This window comes from Mustela nigripes, chromosome 5, assembly GCF_022355385.1.
Source record: "Mustela nigripes isolate SB6536 chromosome 5, MUSNIG.SB6536, whole genome shotgun sequence".
In the NCBI taxonomy this organism is placed as follows: Eukaryota; Metazoa; Chordata; class Mammalia; order Carnivora; family Mustelidae; genus Mustela; species Mustela nigripes.
The window spans coordinates 103,728,455-103,750,205 of NC_081561.1; the positions used below are offsets into that span (position 1 = coordinate 103,728,455).

Genomic DNA, 21,751 nt, shown 5'->3' on the forward strand with positions numbered 1-21,751 from the left:
ACAGATGGGTTTTATGCCTCTGCCCGTCTGCCAGTGACAGATTAGAAGAGCCCACCATGCTGCGCGGCTGGGAGGCAAGTGTCTTGGTGAAACAAAAAGTTCCGCAAAGCACAAGGCTGAGGAACACTGGTATTTTGAGTATTAGGAAATTAGAGGAGGTTAAACCCTGTGTGTTTGGGGGAGAGAGTGTGGTGGTAGTCTGCAGGCTCGGATGAACCCCAGTAGGCTGGATGTAGACGCAGCCCCTCCTCTTGACTGCAGGTGGGAAAGGAGATCTGCCCAGCTCCGCCCCCATCCCAGCTTTACCGGGAGACAGTGACAGCAGGCAAGGACAGAACCTTCTCTGTGAAATCAGCAGCTCACCCGAGCTCTGTTGGATTCCCTCTAGCTCTGTCCTTCTCCTTCCAGGGTTTCCTCTCCACCTGCTTTGGCACACAAGGATTAAGACACTTCTGTACCGGGAGGCTAGTGAGGTCCATTAGTCGACAGGCCACAGTATTTGGTAAAGGGAATAAGGAACAACAACAACAAAAAAAACACATGCAGGTTTGCACACACAAGAAAACCTTTAATTTGATAATCATTCATTCAACACACATTTATTCACAGAGCATCCCTTCTGAATCAGGTATACAAAATTCTGTATTTTTCTTTCTAAAAATTTGTTTTCCACAAACTGAATGGGCAGTTTATAAGTCTCTCTGCTTAGATATATAGCAGTTAACATTCGGTTCCACCAGCAGAGTCCCCACTGCAGCCCCCAAAGGACAGATGGGATTCCACGAGTGAACATCCTTCCAGGTGCTGCTGACATAGCACATACCTGAATATTCTCTCTGTTGGAAACAGAGTCATAACTTCTCTGCTACTGGAACATTCTTTGCCACCTTACTTCTTGTTACATTTGAAGTGAACTCTTCTCTTAGAGACCATATGGCAACAGACCAACTCACAACTTCAATGCCACACACTGACTCTGGAGCTCTGGTACCTTTGTCTGTGACCACGGCCCATCATGCAGAACACGGACCTCCCGCATGCTCCAGCCGGAGAGCTATCTGTGGGGAGAGGAGGCCTCAGCTCCAAAAGTTACATCTTCAAAAAGGCCACCTGGAGAAGCAAGAAAAACCCATGATGCTTTATTATACAACACGATGAAATGGCTACATGCACATCAAATCAGAATCGAGTAAATCCGGTCAATAAGAATGCAAGCTGATCTAAGAATGAAAAATAACTCTTCATGGGGCCAGACACTGCCATTTTACAGCGGGAGCCAATTACTCCTTTTTTAATGAACCATGGAGTAACTAACATGATTCACATGCACTTTAAAGAAAAAAATAAATAAAAGTTTAATTGACACTCGGATTGCACTGCTGTGAAGTGATCCAGTCTTCTTCGGGAATCACTGGTCCCAATGACTGTTTTGGCCCTTCCTTAAGCAGAATTTTGAGTCCTGAAGATTCCCGGGCAAGTCCAGTTCCTCAAGGCTAGCCTCTCTTCAGTCATGCCAATGCTTTTCATCACATTCAGTTATATTTATTGTGCTTGTCAGTAGCAACTGATCTTAAAACTTAGTGTGTAAAAAAAATCCAGGCAAGTCTACTTACAAATTGAATGAGGCCCAGATCAAATACATCTATTTTCCCAACAGTTTTAAACCACAGAGAAACAAACAATAAAGCTAAGCATAGAAGTTTAGAATATTTTCATTCAGTGGTGATAATAAATTGGGAAGTGTGCCAGTATCAGGAAGAGAGCAGACTGCAGATTAGTGACAAAGATGGGGGAGTGTGGGAGGCCTGGCAAGCTCATGCTTGGCCTTGATGGGCAGAGGGAAGAGTGAGCAACAGAAATAAACACATTCAGCTCTTGGACAGTTGGTTCTTAAGTCCCCAAAATGCAGTCAAAGGAGGCATGTATTTAATGATACTTGTTAAGGGGAAAGGAAAAAGGAAGAGTCATGCAGGGCAGAAAGCATCTGCTTTATGTTGAGTAATTCAGAAGGATGTTACTCTTCATCCAGTGCTGGTGAGAAAGGCCCCTGCTGAGTTTCCATATCAACTTCCTGCTGAGTTTTCTCTATCAGGTTCTGCAGTGAGGACACCAAAGTTGAAGGAGCAGGCCAGGAAGAGAGGTTATTAAGATTTCTAAACAAAATGTAAATGCAGACAATAGATACAAACTTCAAGGGCTTACTGTGAAGATTAAACGAGATCATGGGTATGAAAATACATGGGATTCTCTCTTGTGCCTCTTCAGTGATATCAGGGGTCCATGCATCTACCAGATGAGAAGTGGCAGTTCAAGAGACAACAGTGGGGCCCCTGAGGGGCTGGCCACAGAATTAGAGGGGAAGGTCGCTCAGTGTGACTTCTGGCTCACTATAGACAGTGTCTCTGCCTCTGTAGGAACGGTTCACGGGGACCTTCCAGAGAAGACAATGCCCCTGTTCATATTCAGAAATAGGGAAACCACGAATGAAAATCAGGTATCTCCTTTTTTAATTAAAAATTTGGAAAATTGCTATGTTATGGAGTGTTCCGATCAGGAACCACTCAGAATAATGGTAATACTGATAAATGTCATCATCCAAGTTGTTAATAACTTCAGCTCTCAAATCACAGACCGGTGGCTCTCAACTTGAGGTAATTTTGCCTGCCAGGGGACATGGGGCAGCGCCTGTGGACATTTCTGGTTATCATAAATTGGGAGATGCTCTTGGCATCTAGGAGGTAGAGGCCAGGGGTTTTGTTAGACATATGATGCTGCCCATGACAGCGCCCCCACAAGAAAGGAATTATCAGTCCTAAAATGTCAATAGTACTGATGCTGAAAAATATCAACATTATAGACACGGGATCTTAAAAATAGATTTCTCTCTTATTTTAAAAGATTTTACTTATTTATTTGACAGAGAGTGACACACAGAGAGAGAACACTAGCAGGGGGAGGGAGGAGAAGCAGGCTTCCTGCAGATCAGGGAGCCCCCAAGCAGGGAGCCTGAGGCAGGGCCTGATCCAAGAATCCTGGGATCATGACCTGAGCCAAAGGCAGATGCTTAACAACTGAGCCACCCAGGTGCCTTAAAACTAGATCTTTATTCGCCAATCATGAGACCTTCAACAAACTTGTCAGCAGTCTCTCTCAGCCCTTCCTCATCTGCAAAATGGGAATTATAACAGGATCTACCCAACACTTGCAAAACACTTCATAGCATAGGAAGCCTCTTTGGAATGTATTCACCCTTGGCACAACCTGTGATTTACATAAACCAAATGAAGAAACAGAAGCTCAGAAAAATTAAGTGTCTCACTCAGGAGACAGAGCTATTAAGTGGCAATCACGGACTCAGGAAGAAATTTTGATTCTCAATGCATGCTTTTCCCACTAGAAGTTTTCAGATGAATGAGGTAAACTGCAGAGGTTTGGGGACTTTTAATCTTCATTATTGCTTCAAGTATCAAAGGTTTATTTTCTTTTGCATGCCTGTGAATATGAACTTGGGATGGAACAGCTGCATAAGAGACTGTGCTGATTAAATAATGCAAAATGGCACTGCACTCCCTGGACCTAGAAAGAAAAACTTTAAAATTTGACCTATTATGTCTTTTTTTCATCTCTGGTTTTCATAGTTCTGCCTGCTAAGTATGTAACGTATTTTGCGGACTTCATAACAAGAAACTGCAATCATCGTTAGGAACAGGTACTGTATAATGCACTTTAGCTTCTTTTTATTTAAAACACTGTGAGTTAATGTATGTCAAACACTGATTTTGTGTTCTCTAACTTTTATCCATGACAGCAAAAATTGCTTTCCATAACTGCCATTTATTTTGAGGATAATTTGTTTCATTACACTGAGAAAACTCCCTGTATTTCATCTTTTTAGTTTTATTCTCAAAAGTAAAGCTACAGCTTCAGGCTCCACTGTTACATTTCTGAAACATATAGTTACTAAAGTATGCATTATTATCATAAAACAGGGAAAGTGGGTGCCTGGGTGGCTCAGTGGGTTAAGCCTCTGCCTTTGGCTCAGGTCATGATCTCAGGGTCCTGGGATCAAGGCCCGCATTGGGCTCAGTACGGAGCCTGCTTCCACTCCCCCCTCTCCCCGCCTGCATCTCTGCCTACTTGTGATCTCTCTCTCTGTCAAATAAATAAATAAAATCTTAAAAAAAAAAAAAAAAAAAAAAAGGAAAAGAGGGATTCTTTCCTGTTGGCTATAAGGTTGGAGTCTCTGGAGTCTCCATATTCTGTGCACCTGAATTGGGAAAGCTGGGAATAGGAAGAGGTAGAGGAAGTTAAGAGTTAAATAAATGTTTCTGCTTTGAGTCATCACCTAAAAACAATCTTCTTCAACCACAACAAACAGGGCTAGGCTGATATGATATCTTGACCAGATGTTAAGTTTAAAATGTGTCCATAAATTTATGTAATATGTTAAACACTTTTTAGTGTTCTTTCATTTTAGTTAACAAATTCATATTATTAAATTCAATTCTTCAACACAGATTTGAAATTTCAATCAGTAAAAAAATATGCTGTTAAGGTAGGCTGCACAAGATAACATTAGCATTAAAAGCAAAGGCTATCTAAGTGCTTTGAGGTGTGCTAAACAAGACAGATAAAACAGAAAATACTGGAAAATGTGAACTTCATAATAATTGTAAGCTTTAGAAAAGACTCTTTAGAATAAGCACAGCCATACCCAAATGTTCCTTTTCAAGGGTGCTGTAGACTTTAAAAAATAAATGTATAAAAGCATGCCTTCAATATGTATTTTTGTGTAGGTATGGCTCATGTTCAAAGTTATGTTCTGAAACAGAATGCTTTAAAATCAAACCTCATTTATAGAATAAAAACTAAAATGTAAATATAAAAAATCAGAAAATGACTCTTTCAAGCACTTGTCAAATATATGTAACATCTTACATAACATGAAGCCATTTTTACTAACTCACTAATTCAGCATGGGTCCAGCCCATGCTGATAGTTCCTGGACTCTACTTTTTAAGTTGGGTAAATAGGATAAGGTATTCCCTTCTGGGGCCACAGTCTGGCTTTATTCATTCAAGTCACTGAATCATGGCATGTCGTCTAGGTGCCAGCGATTGACCCAGTCACAGACCACACTGAGAAGGCATCCTCTCTCACAGTGCTAACTTGCCAGTGGGGGAGACAGCCCGGGAACGAGATGATTCTAATAAGGCGGGATAAGTTTAAGATGGATGCCTAATGCCTGCTGGGAGGAAAAAACTATTCTTGGGTTATGAAAGGAAGGATGATTTCTGAGGCAGGACCCTGAGAGAGGTCATTATTACTCTGATTATGAATACTGTGTTGACGGGGAGGCAAAAAGCTGGCACGGCCCAGCGTGGCAAACACTCATTCCTTCTCACGGGCGGTGGCTTGCTAAAGGAATAACTAGCAAACAGGAGGGATGAAAAAAGACCAGAGAAACAAATCAATGAGGAAGAAGAGCCTGTCCCTCTAAAATGACAGCAATTATGTGTCCACTTAACTGTAGACTGAAACTCTAGACTAAGGGAACATCGGCACAGTCTTCCAACTCCACGGTCTGCATAAAATCAGTAAGGGCTTTTAGAAAGCAGGAAAAAAGAAGACGGACATCTGTGAATTATTTGAAACCTTGACCTTGTATTTTCTCTAAGCCATGGATGCACTATGATAACTTACATGTAAATAAAATGCCTGCCAATTTTCATCAACGGGGGAAGCAGGTAAGCATGACTGTTTTGCAGTAGACATCTAGGTGGGAAGTCCACAGTATGTCTCAAGTATCAGAAGAGAGGTTATGTGCGGGGAAGGGAGGAAGACTGGTGCCCTTTCCTCTCTAGACAGGGCTGCAAACGTGGACTGATTTGACAGTTACTGGATCTTGGTCCTACTCCCCCAAGCAAGTAGACTCCAGCCTTAACATTCTCATCAGTTCTTGCAGAATAAGGGGACAGTGGCAAATACTGCTGAAACTGGACGGTGCTCTTGTAACACTGTTGTGAACCATGAGTTCTGATGCCAGCACTGAAGCTTCCAGTTCTGGGAAGCAAACCCAGTAAGTGGGCTAATGACAGCAGATGCATGGGGCCAACATTTAGATAGCAGGAGTCTTTACATGTGACGTGAAAATATATGGCCTCAAGCACAAGATGCATTTGTTAAAATAAATTAATTCTGGGTGGGTGTTCAACTGCATGATATAAAACTGTACACCACAATACATACACCACCACTCACGAATCAAAAAGTCTTTGGAGTTTCTCATTCCTACAGAATAACTACCGCAGGAAGTCAGCAGGGGGGACCTCATAGTACCAGCGCAGGCATGGACATGGGGCTGTGAAAACCCAACTGTGCTGTCCCGTTGGTGACAGGCGTCAGACCACATAAGTTCTGTCAGAACTAGAGTTATCAGAGCTCCGAAACACAGGAGTGTTTTCCTCCAGTATTAAGACAAATATTTAGCAGCAAAACCACTTTACTAAATAATTTTTAAAGAAAGCTATGCTCGTTCTTACTTGTCTTTCTCACTATTGACATGCACGAGCAATATACATGGGGTATCAGTCCAATTAGAAATCCCAGGTGGGGATCTGAACCCTGAACTCGCCTGGGAAATAAAATCCCTGCCTATAGCAGATGACTGGTTTCTGCCATCTAAACAGACTTTTTTCAGTCTGTTTAGATCTTTTTTCAGTCTGCTTAGATATTTTAAATTCCTATTTTACTCGTACATAGTAATTCTTCTGAAAGGCAAGCAAGTGAGAAACATGCCAGATAAAATGCTTTCTGACCCTACTGTCAGGGATGCAGGAGAGACTAGCTTATGAGGCTGTGGCTGTGAGTCCCCCTGGTTAACAGTGACAAAGTGCTATGAACACATTAAGGAGGCAGAATTGTAATGCTGTGAGGGATGGTCCTGGGGCCAGAACTATTCAGGTGCGTGAGTGCAGAATTTTGCCAAGCAGGAAGAAGGCACAAGTTGATTTACCACACTTTTTAGGGAAAGGGCTATAGAGAGCCCCTTGGATAAATACCCAGTAGTATAACTGCTTGATTATAAGGTAGTTCTATTTTTTTTTTGAGGACCCTCCATACTGTTTTCTACAGTGGCTGCACCAGTTTGCATTCCCACCAACAATGTAAGATGGTTCCCCCTTCTCCATATCCTCGGCAACACCTGTTGTTTCTTGTGTTAATTTTAGCCATTCTGACAGGTGTTGAGGTGGTATCTTATTGTTTTCATTTCGCAGTTTTGATTTGCATTTCTCTGCTGACAACTGATGATGAGCATCTTTTCATGTGTCTGTTGGCCATCTTGTGTCTTCTTTGGAGAAATGTCTGTTCATGTCTTCTGACCATTTTTTAATTGAATTATTTGTTTTTTGGGTGTTGAATTTTAAGTTTTTATATATTTTGGATACTAACCCTTAATTGGATATATCATTTGAAAACATCTTCTCCCATTCCATAAGTTGCCTTTTAGTTTTGTTATTTCCTTCCCTGTGCAGAAGCTTTTTATTTTGATGTAGTGCCAACAGTGTATTTTTGCTTTTGTTTCCCTTGCCTCAAGAAACCTATCTGGAAAGAAGTTGCTATGGTTGATGTCAAGGAAGCTACCACGTATGTTCTCTTCTAGGATTTCTATGGTTTCAGGTCACACATTTAGATCTTTGATCCATTTTGAATTTATTTTTGTGTATGGTGTAAGAAAGTGGTCCAGTTTCATTCTTTTGCATGTAGCTGTCCAGTTTTCCCAATATCATTTGTTGATGAGACGATTTTTCCCATTGGATATTCTTTCCTGCTTTGTTGAAGATTAATTGATCATACACTTGTGGGTTTATTTTCTGGATTTTCTATTGTGTTTCAATGTATGCAACATTTTGAAATGAGAAAATTTTACAATATATGACAGGATAGCAGATGCCAGGGGCTAGGGGTGGCAGGGAGGGGAGAGAGGGTAGGAGTACTATAGGGCAATAGGATAAATCCTGGTTGAAATGCTGATAGAACTGCTCAATGTCTTCACTGTGGAGGTAGAAATACAAACATACACAGGTGATAAAATTGTATGGAACAACATACACATGTACACACATACACAAAGAAGCAAAATAAAACCAGAGAAATGTGAGTGAGATGGGAGAGACGGTACCATGTCAATATCCTGGTTGTGACACCATACTATATAGTTCTGTACGATGTTTCCATTGGGGGAAACTGGGCAAAGTACACAAGCAATCTCTGACATTATTTCTTATAACTACAAGTGAATCTACAATGATTTCAATAAAAATTTCAACAATAAAAACATGCGTCAATTCTTGGCAAATGACCTTGTCTAGCTTACTTCAGTCCAGTTACCTCTACATGTAGCTTTCAGATGCATTATTAAAAATCTTGCCCACATTGATGTTCTGGTCAATATATCACTGAGATCCCATTTTCCTCCGTGGAATGACCTGACTAAGCCAGCCAGTTAATTTTGGAAGGAGTCCGAAAGCAGATGGCTATCGTGAGACAGAATACCATCACATTTAATGGGTTGGGCTGACAGCCTAGTATTAAACACTTAGGTTACACACAGTAGCACCTTAAATCTTAGTTTGTATATGAACTACTTATTCAAAATAGTCCACTAAGCACATTCTTTTTTGCCTTTTTTTATTGCTCTGGAGTAAATAATGAAGAAAGATTCTGGCATGTTTTTAGACTCAAAATGTCAAAGCAGATTTTCTAGGCACATAATAAGCACTCACTAAATATTTTTTTTCAGACTGAATACATTAGACTTAAATTCTAATTTTACTCTTAAAAGTAATATTACCTTTAAAAACAGTACTATCACCTTACAAAATATTTGGAGAAACAGGAAAAAAGAAAAAAACATATGCTATAATAATCTAACGTAATTATCACTTGTGTCTACGGGCACCCGGGTAGCTCAGTCGGTGACCGATTCTTGATTTCAGCTCAGGTCATGATCTCAGGGTCGGGACTGAACCCCACACTGGCCTCTGCACTCAGCAGGGAGTCTGCTTGAAGATTCTCTCTCCATCTCCCTCTACTCCCACCCCGTCTCTGTTCCTCTCTCTCAAATAAATAATCTTTAAAAAAAAACTGTCACCTGGATCTATTTCTCTATAGTTTTAAGATGTACTTTTTTCATATCTGTTATTGTGTATATTTTTTGATATCATAAACATTTGTACATGTTGCTTAGTGAGTATTCTTTTTATTTATTTATATTTTTAAAAAGATTTTATTTATTTATTTGTCAGAGAGAGAGGGCACAGGCAGGCAGAGTGGCAGGCAGAGGCAGAGGGAGAAGCAGGCTGCCTGCTGAGCAAGGAGCGCAATGTGGAACTTGATCCCAGGACACTGGGATCATGACCTGAGCCGAAGGCAGCCGCTTAATGGACTGGGCCACCCAGGCATCCCTATTTTTATTTTAATAGCATAAAATAATTCATCCAAACTTAATCCATTACAAACTTACATTGTTCCCAAGTTTATTAAGCTCATAAGCAATGGTTAATCAGTTTTATGTTTCTAGATTTTTCCCATATTTTATAATATTCCTTTAGGATTGACTCTCCAAAGTGGGATTACTAGATTGAAAGGTATAAATATTGTTATAATTTGATGCATATTTTTTCCAATGAGCTGCACCAACTGGCAATGTCATCACCAGTAGGTCTTTATTTTTTAATCGGCACTAATTTAAAAAATGACATCTCAGTGCTTTTTGAATTTATTTAATTGCTCTGAGTTTAAACATTCTCCCAAATGTTTATTTAATAATTTGTTTTTCTTGTGAATTGGTTAACTGAATTCACATCTTTTTCTTTACCTACCAACAGGGTTTAATTTCTTTTTTTAATAGTTTGTAAAAGTTCTTTAGTAAATGTTAATATGTTTTTTATGCAGTAAAAAAAAAATTAAGTACCAGGCACAGTTTCATCTTACTAAATCCTTACAAAATCCACTTGAATTAAACATCTAATTTAATTGTCCCCAAATTATAAAAGAGAAACCAAGATTCAGAGAAGATAAGTAACTTTTGCTTACTACTATAAGCAAGGAACAAGACTGGGTTTGCAAACAGGTCTTTATTTCTGAGCCTAGTATTCATTCCATCATAAAAGCTCCCTTCTACTTAATTATGGTTAAGAGATAATTGCTATAGTAACTTTAGTTGAGGGAAGAATCCATAATATCCCAATTTTAAGCCAGATTTCATAGCAGTTAAAATGATGCAGGCACTCTATTTCTTAAGAAGAAAGTAGATTACTTCTTTTGGATTAGACGTCAATAAAAGAAAGAAGAGCTAGAATCCAGATTAAAGCCTTTCTTGTAAAGAAAAAATAATTCTTTGATTAGAAGAGAAAGCTCTGGCAAATGAGGAGAGCCAAAAGGACAGATGAGAAATTGGCACAAAATCTCAGAAAGGAATTTTTGTCTGTAAGTTTAAAAAACAGGATGAGTTATACTGGCATAGTTTAGGCAGTTCAGTAAAAAAGATTATGACTTGGAATCACTGAATAACAATTAAGGATTGGCAAGAAAGGGATCAAATTGTAACCAGATGCTTATTTTCTTTGGCTATTTACTACTTAGACATTACTTTGAAAATATAATATTTGAGAACACATAAATCTTTAAAAAGGAAAACATGGTAATATATCCATTTTTAAATAAAGAGCATTTATTTCTTAAGCCAGTTATTTGGAGTTGCTAGAAATAAACAGGATCACAAAACTGTTAATTCACTATTTATTTTAAAGGGCAGGTAGAGAATGGCTTATGGGGATGTTATAACTACAAAAGTAAACTCTTGCACTGACAGAGGGGAACACACTGAAGAGGATAATGCTATGTGATGTTTTACTTCAAGCTTAACCTTTTTTCACTTTATGCTCCAAGAAAACAAAGAGGGGCTCTTTTACATGGAACTGCTTACGGGGTTTCTTCACATCTAGAACAGCTGAGGGTCTGGAACTAGAAAAGGGCGTGTAATAATCAAGGTTCAGAGTCATAAGTTTTATGCACACCATCTAAGCTCCAGGAGAAGCCACAAGATCAGAGGGATATTAGGAAGGTACAGGAAGGTGAACTCTAATTGATATGGAAAGACTGGAAAGCTGTAGATAGATTATCGTAAACAGAGTAATATAAAAACAGATTAGTATGAGAAGGCACCAGTCTGCACACAGCTACAAGCTGTAGAAGAGCAAAGATCTAGACTCTGGACTAAGGGAAAGCTGAGACTAAACCTATACCCCCCATCCTCCACCCTGCCCCCACCCTCTGAGCCAAATGACCACTGAGACCCTTGGCTCCCTCTTACTCTGACCACTGAAGGCTTTAGGGATAAGTGATAAAGAATGTAAATGGCCTGGCAGCCCCTGAACAGATGAACACCTCAATAAATGAATAGAGATTATTATTATTATTGCTATACCTAAATGTTTCGTGTATTTTATAAATATTGCTACAGATGTATCTCCTTCTGTCTGCTGTTCATGAATGAATCTATGCTTCTTTACTTTTTTTTTTAAGATTTTATTTATTTATTTGACAGACAGAGATCACAAGTAGGTGGAGAGGAACCTCCACCTCTCTCTCCACAGAGAGAGAGGGGGAAGCAAGCTCCCTGCTGAGCAGAGAGCCCAATGTGGGGCTCAATTCCAGGACCCTGGGATCACGACCTGAGCTGAAGGCAGAGGCTTTAACCCACTGAGCCACCCAGGTGCCCCTATGCTGCTTTATTTTTAAAGAAAGAAGTACAAATGGCATATATATATATATATATATATATATATGAAATCTCCAAAGTTTAACTAAGGCTGGTTTTTTGTGTGTGGTTTTTGGTGGTTTTTTTTTTTTTTTTTTTGCTTACACTACCCTAAGTAACAATAACATTTACCAGTGACAGTTGCCAAAATTGCAGATATTGAAGAAATATTGCAAACCTATGATATCTGCAAATACAGAATGTAGAAGGCTTCGTGCAAAATATCACCTGCTATGTGGAAAATAACCCCAAGCCCAGAGGCCACTGACAGGATTGTGTAGGTACTCTCTGGAGGTGTGTAATGGGTGGCACTCACAGGGGAGTAACCCCCGGATAACTAGCATATCCTTTGCTAGGGACATAAACTACTTAAAAATTCAGCTCTGAATGCAGGATGAAAGACTACACAATTGAGTCTTTAATACATGAAATTATTTGGCTGCATGTACAACAATCGGGCCCTTATCAAATATATCTAAACTGTATCATTAATATTAACTACAAAGAAGAGCCTGGCCGATTATTCAAGATCTTTGGTAAAACAGTGGGAATGCATCAGTGGATATAAACACAACCTATTACCACTCATTCATTATAATGTGGACTAGACTATTCTGGCTACTGGGGCATCAAATACTTGGAAATGACCAAAGTTCAACTATATTTTGTTGGGAAATACCAGCATCCTTTAAAATCAGCTAACTGCCACAAAATGCTGGCCTTTAATTCATTATGAAACCTCGATCTTGGCATCTCTCCACAAAAATGCAAGTTCTGTGAGCTGGCATCACTAAATGAAGATTCAATGCAAGTCAGGGCTGACACAACATCTACCTGAGACAGACAGCCTTGGTTTAGGAGAAAGAACACATGTATTTTCCAGAGACAACATGGTCAGGTCTTCATGTCTTAGTTTCTTCATCTATAAGGGGTCACCCTCCTCCTCTGTTGGTCAAGGATTACACCAGACACTTGTCATGTTTGTGACTGGCTCCAAACAGGTGATCTCTTCTCCATACTCCTGTTTGAGAAAGCTTACTTAGTCAAAAATTTTTCCTCCATTTGCCTGAAAAAGGTCTGAAATTCATGAATGGTTAAGTTACAAAATGGAACATCAAGTATCTAGGGTTATTTCCCAGCGAAATGAGAAATAATTTTTGCAGGATTAGAGTTTTAAGAGGAGACATGAAAACACAAGTTTTGATCTGATGAGAGTAAAGACTCTAACTTGTCCAAGTCAATCAAGAGAGAAAAAATACATTATGTTTCGATGGGGAATGAAGCAAATTTTGAAACTCACATATTGTTTTGGGTGTCTTTAACATACCTCGATTGCTAAAAGGCTGTGAGCATAAACAAGTATTCTACTGGGTGTGCTGTGGTCTCTGAACTATTCCACTCGGTATAGGCTTTAATCACTTTTGACAAATGCTTTCTATTTTCCATTGATTTAGGGGTAAAAAATGTCTGAAAAGAAACAATGCTTTTTTAGAAGTTTCCCTGAAATTTCTTTCCCTGAGAGGTCTTCATCTTTCTAACCCATAAGAAATAAGTAGGTCCAGATGGCAGTCCCTCAGTAAGGCCATTTGGGCAACCAAAACCTAGTATGAGATAAGGGTGTATAATCTCATTGCTTTTCTCAAGAACCCTAGGTTCTTAACATTAATATGATGTTAATAAACAAACAGGAAGAGAAAATTGTTGGGTGCAGGTTGATTTAGTGGGATACTGATGATGTTGTTCTGAAAACCCTATAAAGAAACCCAGCAGGATAGGGCTCCTTACTCTAGTCCAGTGATCCCTATCAGCAATCCCTCCCTTTTCAAACTCCCACCAGTTAACCCATGACATCAGCAATCTGCAAGACACCTAAGAGTTTTTTGCTTTTAAGAAAAATTTCAGATATTAACATTTCCTGGTAAAGAGGACAGTATAATAAGTCCATAAATGTTACTCAGAAACAATAATTACCAGCTCATGGCCATTCTGTTTCATCCAAATCCCTGCCACAACTCTTGAAGCAAATCCTAGACCTAATATTTTGTATATAATTCAGTATGTATCTTTAAAAAGAGACTACTATAAAAATAAAACCACAATGCCATGATCACATCTAAAACACTAATAATCTCTTAATGTAAATATCCAGGTGGTGATCAAATTTCCACAACTAGCCCATAAAATGTTTTAGTAGTTGTTTGTTCAAATAGGAATCCAAATATGCTCCCATTATTACAATTCATGTGTCTTTTAAATCATAAGGCCCCCTTCTCTCCCTTTTTCTCCTTTTGCTTTTTATGTTTCAAAGAAAGCAGATTTTTTTTTTTTGTCCTGTCGGGTTTCCCATAGACTGGAATATGGTGACTGTTTCTGTAGTTTTTTGTCATTATGAACTCATGCATTTAAAATATATTTGATATGCTTTAATCCAATGCAGCCATTATGCTTATTGATACTCAACTTGTACTTTCTTGGTCCGTGAGAATCTTTCCACCTTGGAGCCTAAGTCCTATTGATAGGCTCCTAGTAGTTTATAATAGCTTTTTGTTTGTTCATTTGTTTACCTTTCCTTTCTTTCTTTCTTTTTTTTTTTTTTTTTTTGCCTGCTGGTAGGAAAGATTTGGGAGGACTCCAGCCTCACCTTACATATTTCATATCCTAGACATAAAAATCAGCCATTTCCCCAAGGAACCTGGTTCCTTTAAAAAGGGGATGGTATTTAGAGATCACAACTACAGATTACACTTTGTGCCTGTTACCTCATGTATACATAAGACACTTTCCTCTGGGACTCAGCATATTCCATTTTCAAAGCTCAATGAGAAAACACCAAGCTTCAAGCACCCTGGCAGCCTGTTCAGAAACCAGGTCCTAAACAACTCAGAGATGAATCTTTTTGTCTGGTCAGCAAGGGAACAGGTTTTAAAAAAAATACCACATTAGCAACAAATTATTTTGGTGGACAGAAACTAAAAACAAAGAAAGCTCATGAGTCCCTTCCTTTTCCACTGGAATTAAAAGGGAATAGCTTAGTTCTATTTTGAAAACTTAGATGGAAAAAGGCATCTTTTTCCATAGAGAACTTTTTTTTTTAACTAGGTAAAGATATTCCTGTATGAGTAAAAGAATGCTTCCAGAAAAAGACTCACCAAGAACCTCTCTTAGACATAGAATTACAAAGGTGACTCACTGCTTTGTGTGGGGACAGGTCCCTGCTGGTAATTTGTCAAAACTGTGGAAGGAGGACATAGGGCTGATTGCTGTGTGAGGATGCGGGCATTCAAAGACTATCCCAAAGAAAACAGAAGTGGTTTCATATACTTGTCTGGCTCATTAGTAGTATTTCTGACCTCACTAAAGGAAAATACTCTCTAAACCTCACAGTATGTTTGGAAACAGAGAGAACAAAAAAAAAAAAAAAAAAAAGAAAGGGTATATTTCACAATGCTTTTTATAATTTGGCCCAAATATATTCAGATGGCAAAAGGTTTCTCAGTCCCTGAGGCACAAAAGCAGGTTCCTCTGAGACTACTATGTGGGGTAGGAAGTATAATGGGGACTCCTACAAATTAATCATAAACTGACTTTAAAAGACACTTAAAAAAAGAAGATGAATGGCCAGAAAGCACCTGAAAAGGTATTCAACATCTTAGGTCATCCGGGGAATGCAAACAAAAATCACGAGATACCCACCAGAACAGATAAAATAAAAGAGACTGAAAACTCCAAATGATGTTGTGGATGATGACTTGGAACAACTACAACACTCAGACATACCTTCTGCGAGCATAAAATGGCAGAACCCTTTGCAGAAGGGTTTGGCAGTTTATGGAAAGTTAAATGTACATCTACCCACAACCTAGAAATGCCATTCCTAGATCTTTACTGAGAGAAATGAAAACATGTCTACAAAAAGACATCCACAGAGTATTTTTAGCAGACTTATGCACAGGAACCCCAAATCAGAAACCATCCAAGTGGCCATCAACAGCAGAATATTATTAACAAATTATGGCATAGTCATACAATGGAAGACTATTCTGCAACGAAAAAGAATAAACCACTGATAAATGCAGTAACATGGATAAATTGTAAAAACATCATGTTACGTGAAAGAGACCAGACCAAAAAAATACACAGCATATGATCCAGTTTATGCAAAGTTTGAACATAGGCAAAATGAACCTAAGATGATACAAATCAGATACCATGTTTTTGGAGGGAAGGTAGATTAATGAAAGAATCTAAAGAAAACTTTCTGGAGGAATGGATATGATCTATATCTTCTTTTCTCAACATTAGGTACATGGCTATATATCAGTGGTTCTAAACTGGGGTGATTTTGCCTCCCAGGGGACATTTGGCAATGCTTGGAGGCACTTTTGATTGTTATGACTAGGAGGATGCTACTGGTGTCTAGTAGGGAGAGGCCAGGGATGAATAGGACAGCTTCCCTAAAACATAGAATTATCTAGTCCAAAATGTTAATAGTGCCAAGGCCAAGAAACCTAGTATATATACAACTGTCAAAACTCATCTGAGTTTTTAAGAGCTGCACATTTCATTAAATATTACATATTACTGAAAGAAGGAAAGAAAAAGAGACCTCAATAACCCCCTCCTCACCGCCAGAGTATAGTTGGAGAAGACTGGCAAAAAAAAAATTTTCATATTTTAAACTTAGGAGTTCATCTGCTTAATAAATGCATTTCATATCCAAACTGTACTGAATTAATGTTTATTGAAACAAAAAAATATTGAAGGAGCTTTTAGTTTCTGGTTCCACATGTGAGGAGCTTAGAAGTTGCCAGTCCATACAAACAAGTAAAAAGCTGAACAGACTGAAAAATCAATGACTCTTCTTGGATCAAGATGAGTGGGGTGGACACTACCTCTAAGACTACCTCTAAGACTGGAGAGACAAGAGAGTACAGGGAGTTGTGACTTACGGGAGCAGAAATTGCTGTGAGAACTAGTGCCACAGTAGAAAAACCTGAACTCATAATTGATGCAGTGCTGGAGGCTCTGTGTGGACAAGTCTGAGAGCTAAAGACTCCAAGGGGATCCATTATAATGTGCCTCCACAATTTGTGAGATTCATCTCCTAGGGCTCTACCAATGTTCTCATAGCAAATACCAAGAAAAAAAAAAAATCCTCTCATGCTTCCAGATTGGGAAGGGAGAAAGTTCTATTCAGAAGTACCAGAGCACTCTCTTCTTAACAAGGTCTGTCTTCCGGGGATGCCAGGTAACCACAGCCTAACCTGCTGGGGTATTACCAGAGCCCAATTTACCTGGGGAAAGGGAAATAGCCAAATCCAGTCAGGTCTAGCCATTCTGTCCCACCTGAGGGGAGAAAAAATACTGAGAAACAGTTGTGTAGTTCACAGTCCGGAGGCATAGGCTCAATAAGGGACTAAGACAATCATAGGGCAACAGAATTCTTCCTCTCTTCATATACCTCACCACCATATTCTTAAACGCTTATTTATAGAAGTTCCTTTTACCCAGTGCATCATGTCTAACTATCAAGAAAAAATTACAAGGCATACTAAAAGTTAAAAACGAATTTTGAAGAGACAGAGCAAGGATCAGAACCAGGCATGGCATGAAGGAATTATACTGAGAATTTAAAACAACAACAATTAATACACTAAGGACTCTGATAAAACAGGACATGCAAGAACAGATGTATATTGTAGCAGAGAGATAGGAATCCTAAGAAAGAAGCAAAAAGAATCGCTAAAGATCAAAACACCACAACAGAAATGAAGAATGCCTTTGATGGGGTTAATAGTAGACCATACATAGCTGAGGAAAGAATCACTGAAGTTGAGGCTATAGTAATAGAATCACCGAAAAACAAATGCAATGAAAAAAAGACTGATTAAAAAAAATAAAAACAAAAAAAACCAAACCAGAATATCCTGTGGACTTGTGAGACAACTACAAAACACATATGAAATGAGAACTCCAGCAGAAGAAAGGAATGGAAAAAATACCTGAAAAAATAATGACTGAGAATTTTCCCCAAATTAATGTCAGACACCAAACCACAGAGAGCTCAGAGAACATGAAGCAGGATTAAATGCCCAAAAAAAACCCCACTGTAGTTAGCCACATCATTTTCAAATCATAGAAAATCAAAGATAAAGAAAAGATCTGAAAAAAGCCAAAGAGGGGGGAAAAACACCCTTAACAATAGAGGAACAAGAATTAGATCCACTTTTTAATCAGAAACCATGTAAGCAAAAGAGTAAAGTAAAATACTTAAAGCATTGAGGGGAAAAAAAACCCACCAACTTAGATTCTGTATCGTGCAAAATTATCTTTCAAAAGTGACAGAGAAATGGAAGTTTTTCTCAGAAAAACAAAAGTTGAAGGAATTTGTTGCCAGTAGAATTGCCTTTTCAAGCAATGTTATAAAAGAGGTTATTTTTTTTTCTTTTTGGAGAGAGAGAGCATGAAAGCTGGGGGTGGGGGTGGGAGTGGTGGCAGGAGAGAGGGCAAGAGAGAATCTTAAGCAGACTCCACATTTAGGGCAAAACCCAACTTGGGGCTTGATCCCACCACCCTGAGACTATGAGAGCCGAAATCAAGAGTCAGACATTGAGCCAACTGAGCCACCTAGGCACTCCAAAAGTTCTTTAGAAGGAAAGTGATATAGGTCAGAATCTCAGACCTACATAAAGAAAGAAAGAACACTGAAGAAGGAATAAGTAAAGGTAAAATACAACCTTTTTTTAAACTGGTCTAACAGATAATGGTTTGTTCAAAAAGTAATAGCAACAATGTATTTGATTATGTATGCTTATGTATATATCTTGTGTGGGTATATGTATATACAAGTGAAATGAGTGACAGAAATGATATAAGTGACAGGAGGGAGGATTAGGATTTTTTTGTTATTATAAAGTATTCACACTACCTGTGAAGTGGTGTAGTGTTATCTGAAAGTGGACTTGGATTAGTTGTAAATGTATATTGTAAACTCCAGAGCAACTGCTAAAAAGGTTTTTTAAAAAAGTATAACCGTCACACTAACATAGGAGAAAATGCAATCCTATAAAATACTCAATTAAAACCAAAAAAGACAGAAAAGGAGTGGAAAACAAAAACAGGAACAAGCAATATAGGCAACAAATAGAAAACAGCAACAAATTCATAGATATTAACTCAACTAATATAAATCATCACTTTGAACATCAACACCAATGTTGGTGTTGATGCACCAATTAAAAGACAGAGGTTGTCAGAGTGAATAAAAAATAAGACCCAACCAAATGTTGTTTAAGTAGAAAGACACACATAGATTAAAAGTAAATGGGTAGAGAAAAACATACTTTAGTAACACTAATCAAAGAGAGTAGGAGTAGCTGTTATTTTCAGACAAAGCAGACATGCAAGAGCTATTACCATCATGATAAAGGGATCAATTCTCCAAGAAGACCTAAGAATTCTTACCCTGTAGGGATATAACAACAATGCATCAAGCTACATGGGGCAAAAACTAAGAGAAGTATAAGGTGAAGCAGCTGAAACTACGATCATAGTTGGAGACATCAACACCCTCTACCCAGCAATGGACAGAACCAGCAGGCACATCATCAGTAAGGACAGAGTAAAATGTACAAAGAACTAATCACTAAGAAAAAGATAGGAAACCCCATTTAAAAAATGGGCAAAAGACCTGAGTAGACACTACACCAAAAAGGATGTCCATGTGGCCCATCGACAGAGAAGGTGCTCAACTTCATTAGTCCTTAGGGCAAACAAATTAAAAGCACAATGAGCTGTCACCACATTTATCAGAATGGCTGAAAAGAGGGGAAAAAAAAAAGACAGAAAATATCGAGTGTGGTTGATGATTTAGGGGAACCAGAATTCATACACCCTTTGGGTTTAAATTAGTACAAATACTTCGGAAAACTGCCAAGTATCTACTAAAGCTGAACATCCATAATTTTCGTCCTAGGTAAATATCCGCCGGAAAAGAACACACAAGCACCAAAGACTCTACAGGGATATTCATAGCTGTGCTGCTTGCAGTAGCGACAAACTATAAACCACCCGAATGTCTGTTCACAGAAGAATGAACTGCAGTTTATGCTCATAAACTAGCACACTATACAGCAGTGGGAACGCATGAGCGACCGCCACATGCAGTCCTAATGTTGAAAAAAGACAGACACAACGGGGCACCCCTGTAGGACTCCACCCACAGGATATTTTGGACTAGGCCATAATCACCACTTATGACAGAAGTCAGAGTGGAGGATGCCCTTTGGAGGTCAGGATCCACACTCCATTTATTATTTCTTCATCTGCATGCTAGTTAGACAGGTGGACCTACTTCTTAAAAAATCACTGAGGAGTGTGCCTGGGTGGCTCAGTCGGTTAAGGGCCTGCCTTTGGCTCAGGTCATGATCCCTGCCGAGTGTTGGTATCAGGCTCCCTGCTCAGCGGGAGTCCGCGTATCCCTCTCCCTCTGCCCCTCCCTGCCCCTGCTCCTTGTCTCTCTCTCTCTCAAATAAATAAAATCTTAAAAAATATTCACTGATGTACATTTATGTACTTTCTTGCATATTATACTTTAATAAAAACTTGACTAAGAAAATATCCAAAAAATGCTGGGGGAAAGTGGGTGTGGGGAGTCATTTCAGTAACTCTTTTCAAACACGCTCTTCCTATCTTCCCTTCTTCCGCTTGTATAACTCATAACTGGCCTACTCTAACTCAAACTTCCCGAGGGGATTACATTTGGGCCTCAGGGAAATGTTTAGACAGTCCACGCACAGACAGTCCTGGGGCGAGAAAGCAGCCCGGGACTGGGGCAGGGCCAGGGCCCAGGCTGCGCGTGAGTCAGGCCAGGTTTCCCTCCCCCAGCCTGGACCGCCACACACTTGCTGGGCCCATTCGCAATGCATTCCACCAAGCCGTGGGGTCTGAGGCAGCCACAGGGAGAGGAGCCACAGGCGTGGGGCAGGGAGATGAATTCCAAAGGGTGTCCCTTTGTCCCACAGGTCCCAGGAACAGGCTTGTAACTGATTTGTGTGGTTCTATCTGAATCTCCAAGGAAATTTCCAGGTCAAAGTAAAAGGTTGCTCCTAAGTGGAAAGAAAAATGCATCCGAAAATGTAATGCTGTGAACTAGTTTATGGTATAGGTACTATTAACTCTGATGTTTGCAGAAAACGAGTAGCTCATGACACGGGTTACAAAAGTTGAAATTCATAAACATTTCTTTCCTTGGGGGAATCTGAACTGTATAACATTAGCCTTCCTGCCCGTGATTTTCAGGCCTTCCCTAATCTTACAGTGGTACCTGGAATACATTCTCTCCGAAGCCTGGAGGCAGCCCTGAGTCAGCTTACTTGTACACCTATATCATTCAGGAGATATTATTCAGAAATGCCTCTGGAGGAGATGCTGCAGAGCTCCTTCAATATTCTGGCCTTCTCCCTTGCCAAAAACTTTTTCTTTAAGTTTAAATTAACTGACTTCTAACACAGGCATTCACATCTGCTTTCTTTCCCTTTATGGAGGAGTTGCTGCTTCATTCTTGGGTGGAGCACTAGAACTCCCAAGTTAAAAAAAAAATGGTCCACAAAAACTTCGTCACTCACTCACTCTCAGAAGCCGGATATTCTATACTTGTCTCTAACCTTCACGTTGATTCTCCAGGATTCGAGGTCTGTAAGCATTGAAGCCCATTAGCTAAATTCTTTTGGAAACCTGACAACCTCACACTGCGCTGTTGTTCCTGTGGGCACATCTGCTGCACAGTAGGGGAACGAAACTGGATGCAGTCCTTCCCCCACTGCCTACCTTTACTGTTTAAAATGGCATGGAGTTTTAGAAGTGGTAGGTGGTGGACAAGAAAGGCATCCTTACACTTTGGTCACTATCCTTGACATATTCAAATAC

General features: G+C 39.3%; 1 protein-coding gene across 6 annotated transcripts in view; it reads right to left on the reverse strand.

The window, feature by feature from the left end:
• Positions 1 to 528: 528 nt before the first annotated feature.
• Positions 529 to 21,751, reverse strand: part of UBE3D (ubiquitin protein ligase E3D) — a 154,116-nt gene continuing 132,893 nt past the window's right edge. For 4 of the 6 annotated variants that reach the window (XM_059399216.1, XM_059399219.1, XM_059399222.1 and 1 more), the window contains one exon: positions 530 to 1,110. In XM_059399216.1, the coding sequence (XP_059255199.1) occupies positions 1,090 to 1,110 (21 nt within the window). In that variant the 3' untranslated portion in view covers positions 530 to 1,089. Of the gene's footprint in view, positions 1,111 to 21,751 lie in introns of all 6 variants that reach the window. The other 2 variants (XM_059399220.1, XM_059399218.1) reach the window with 1 other exon arrangement.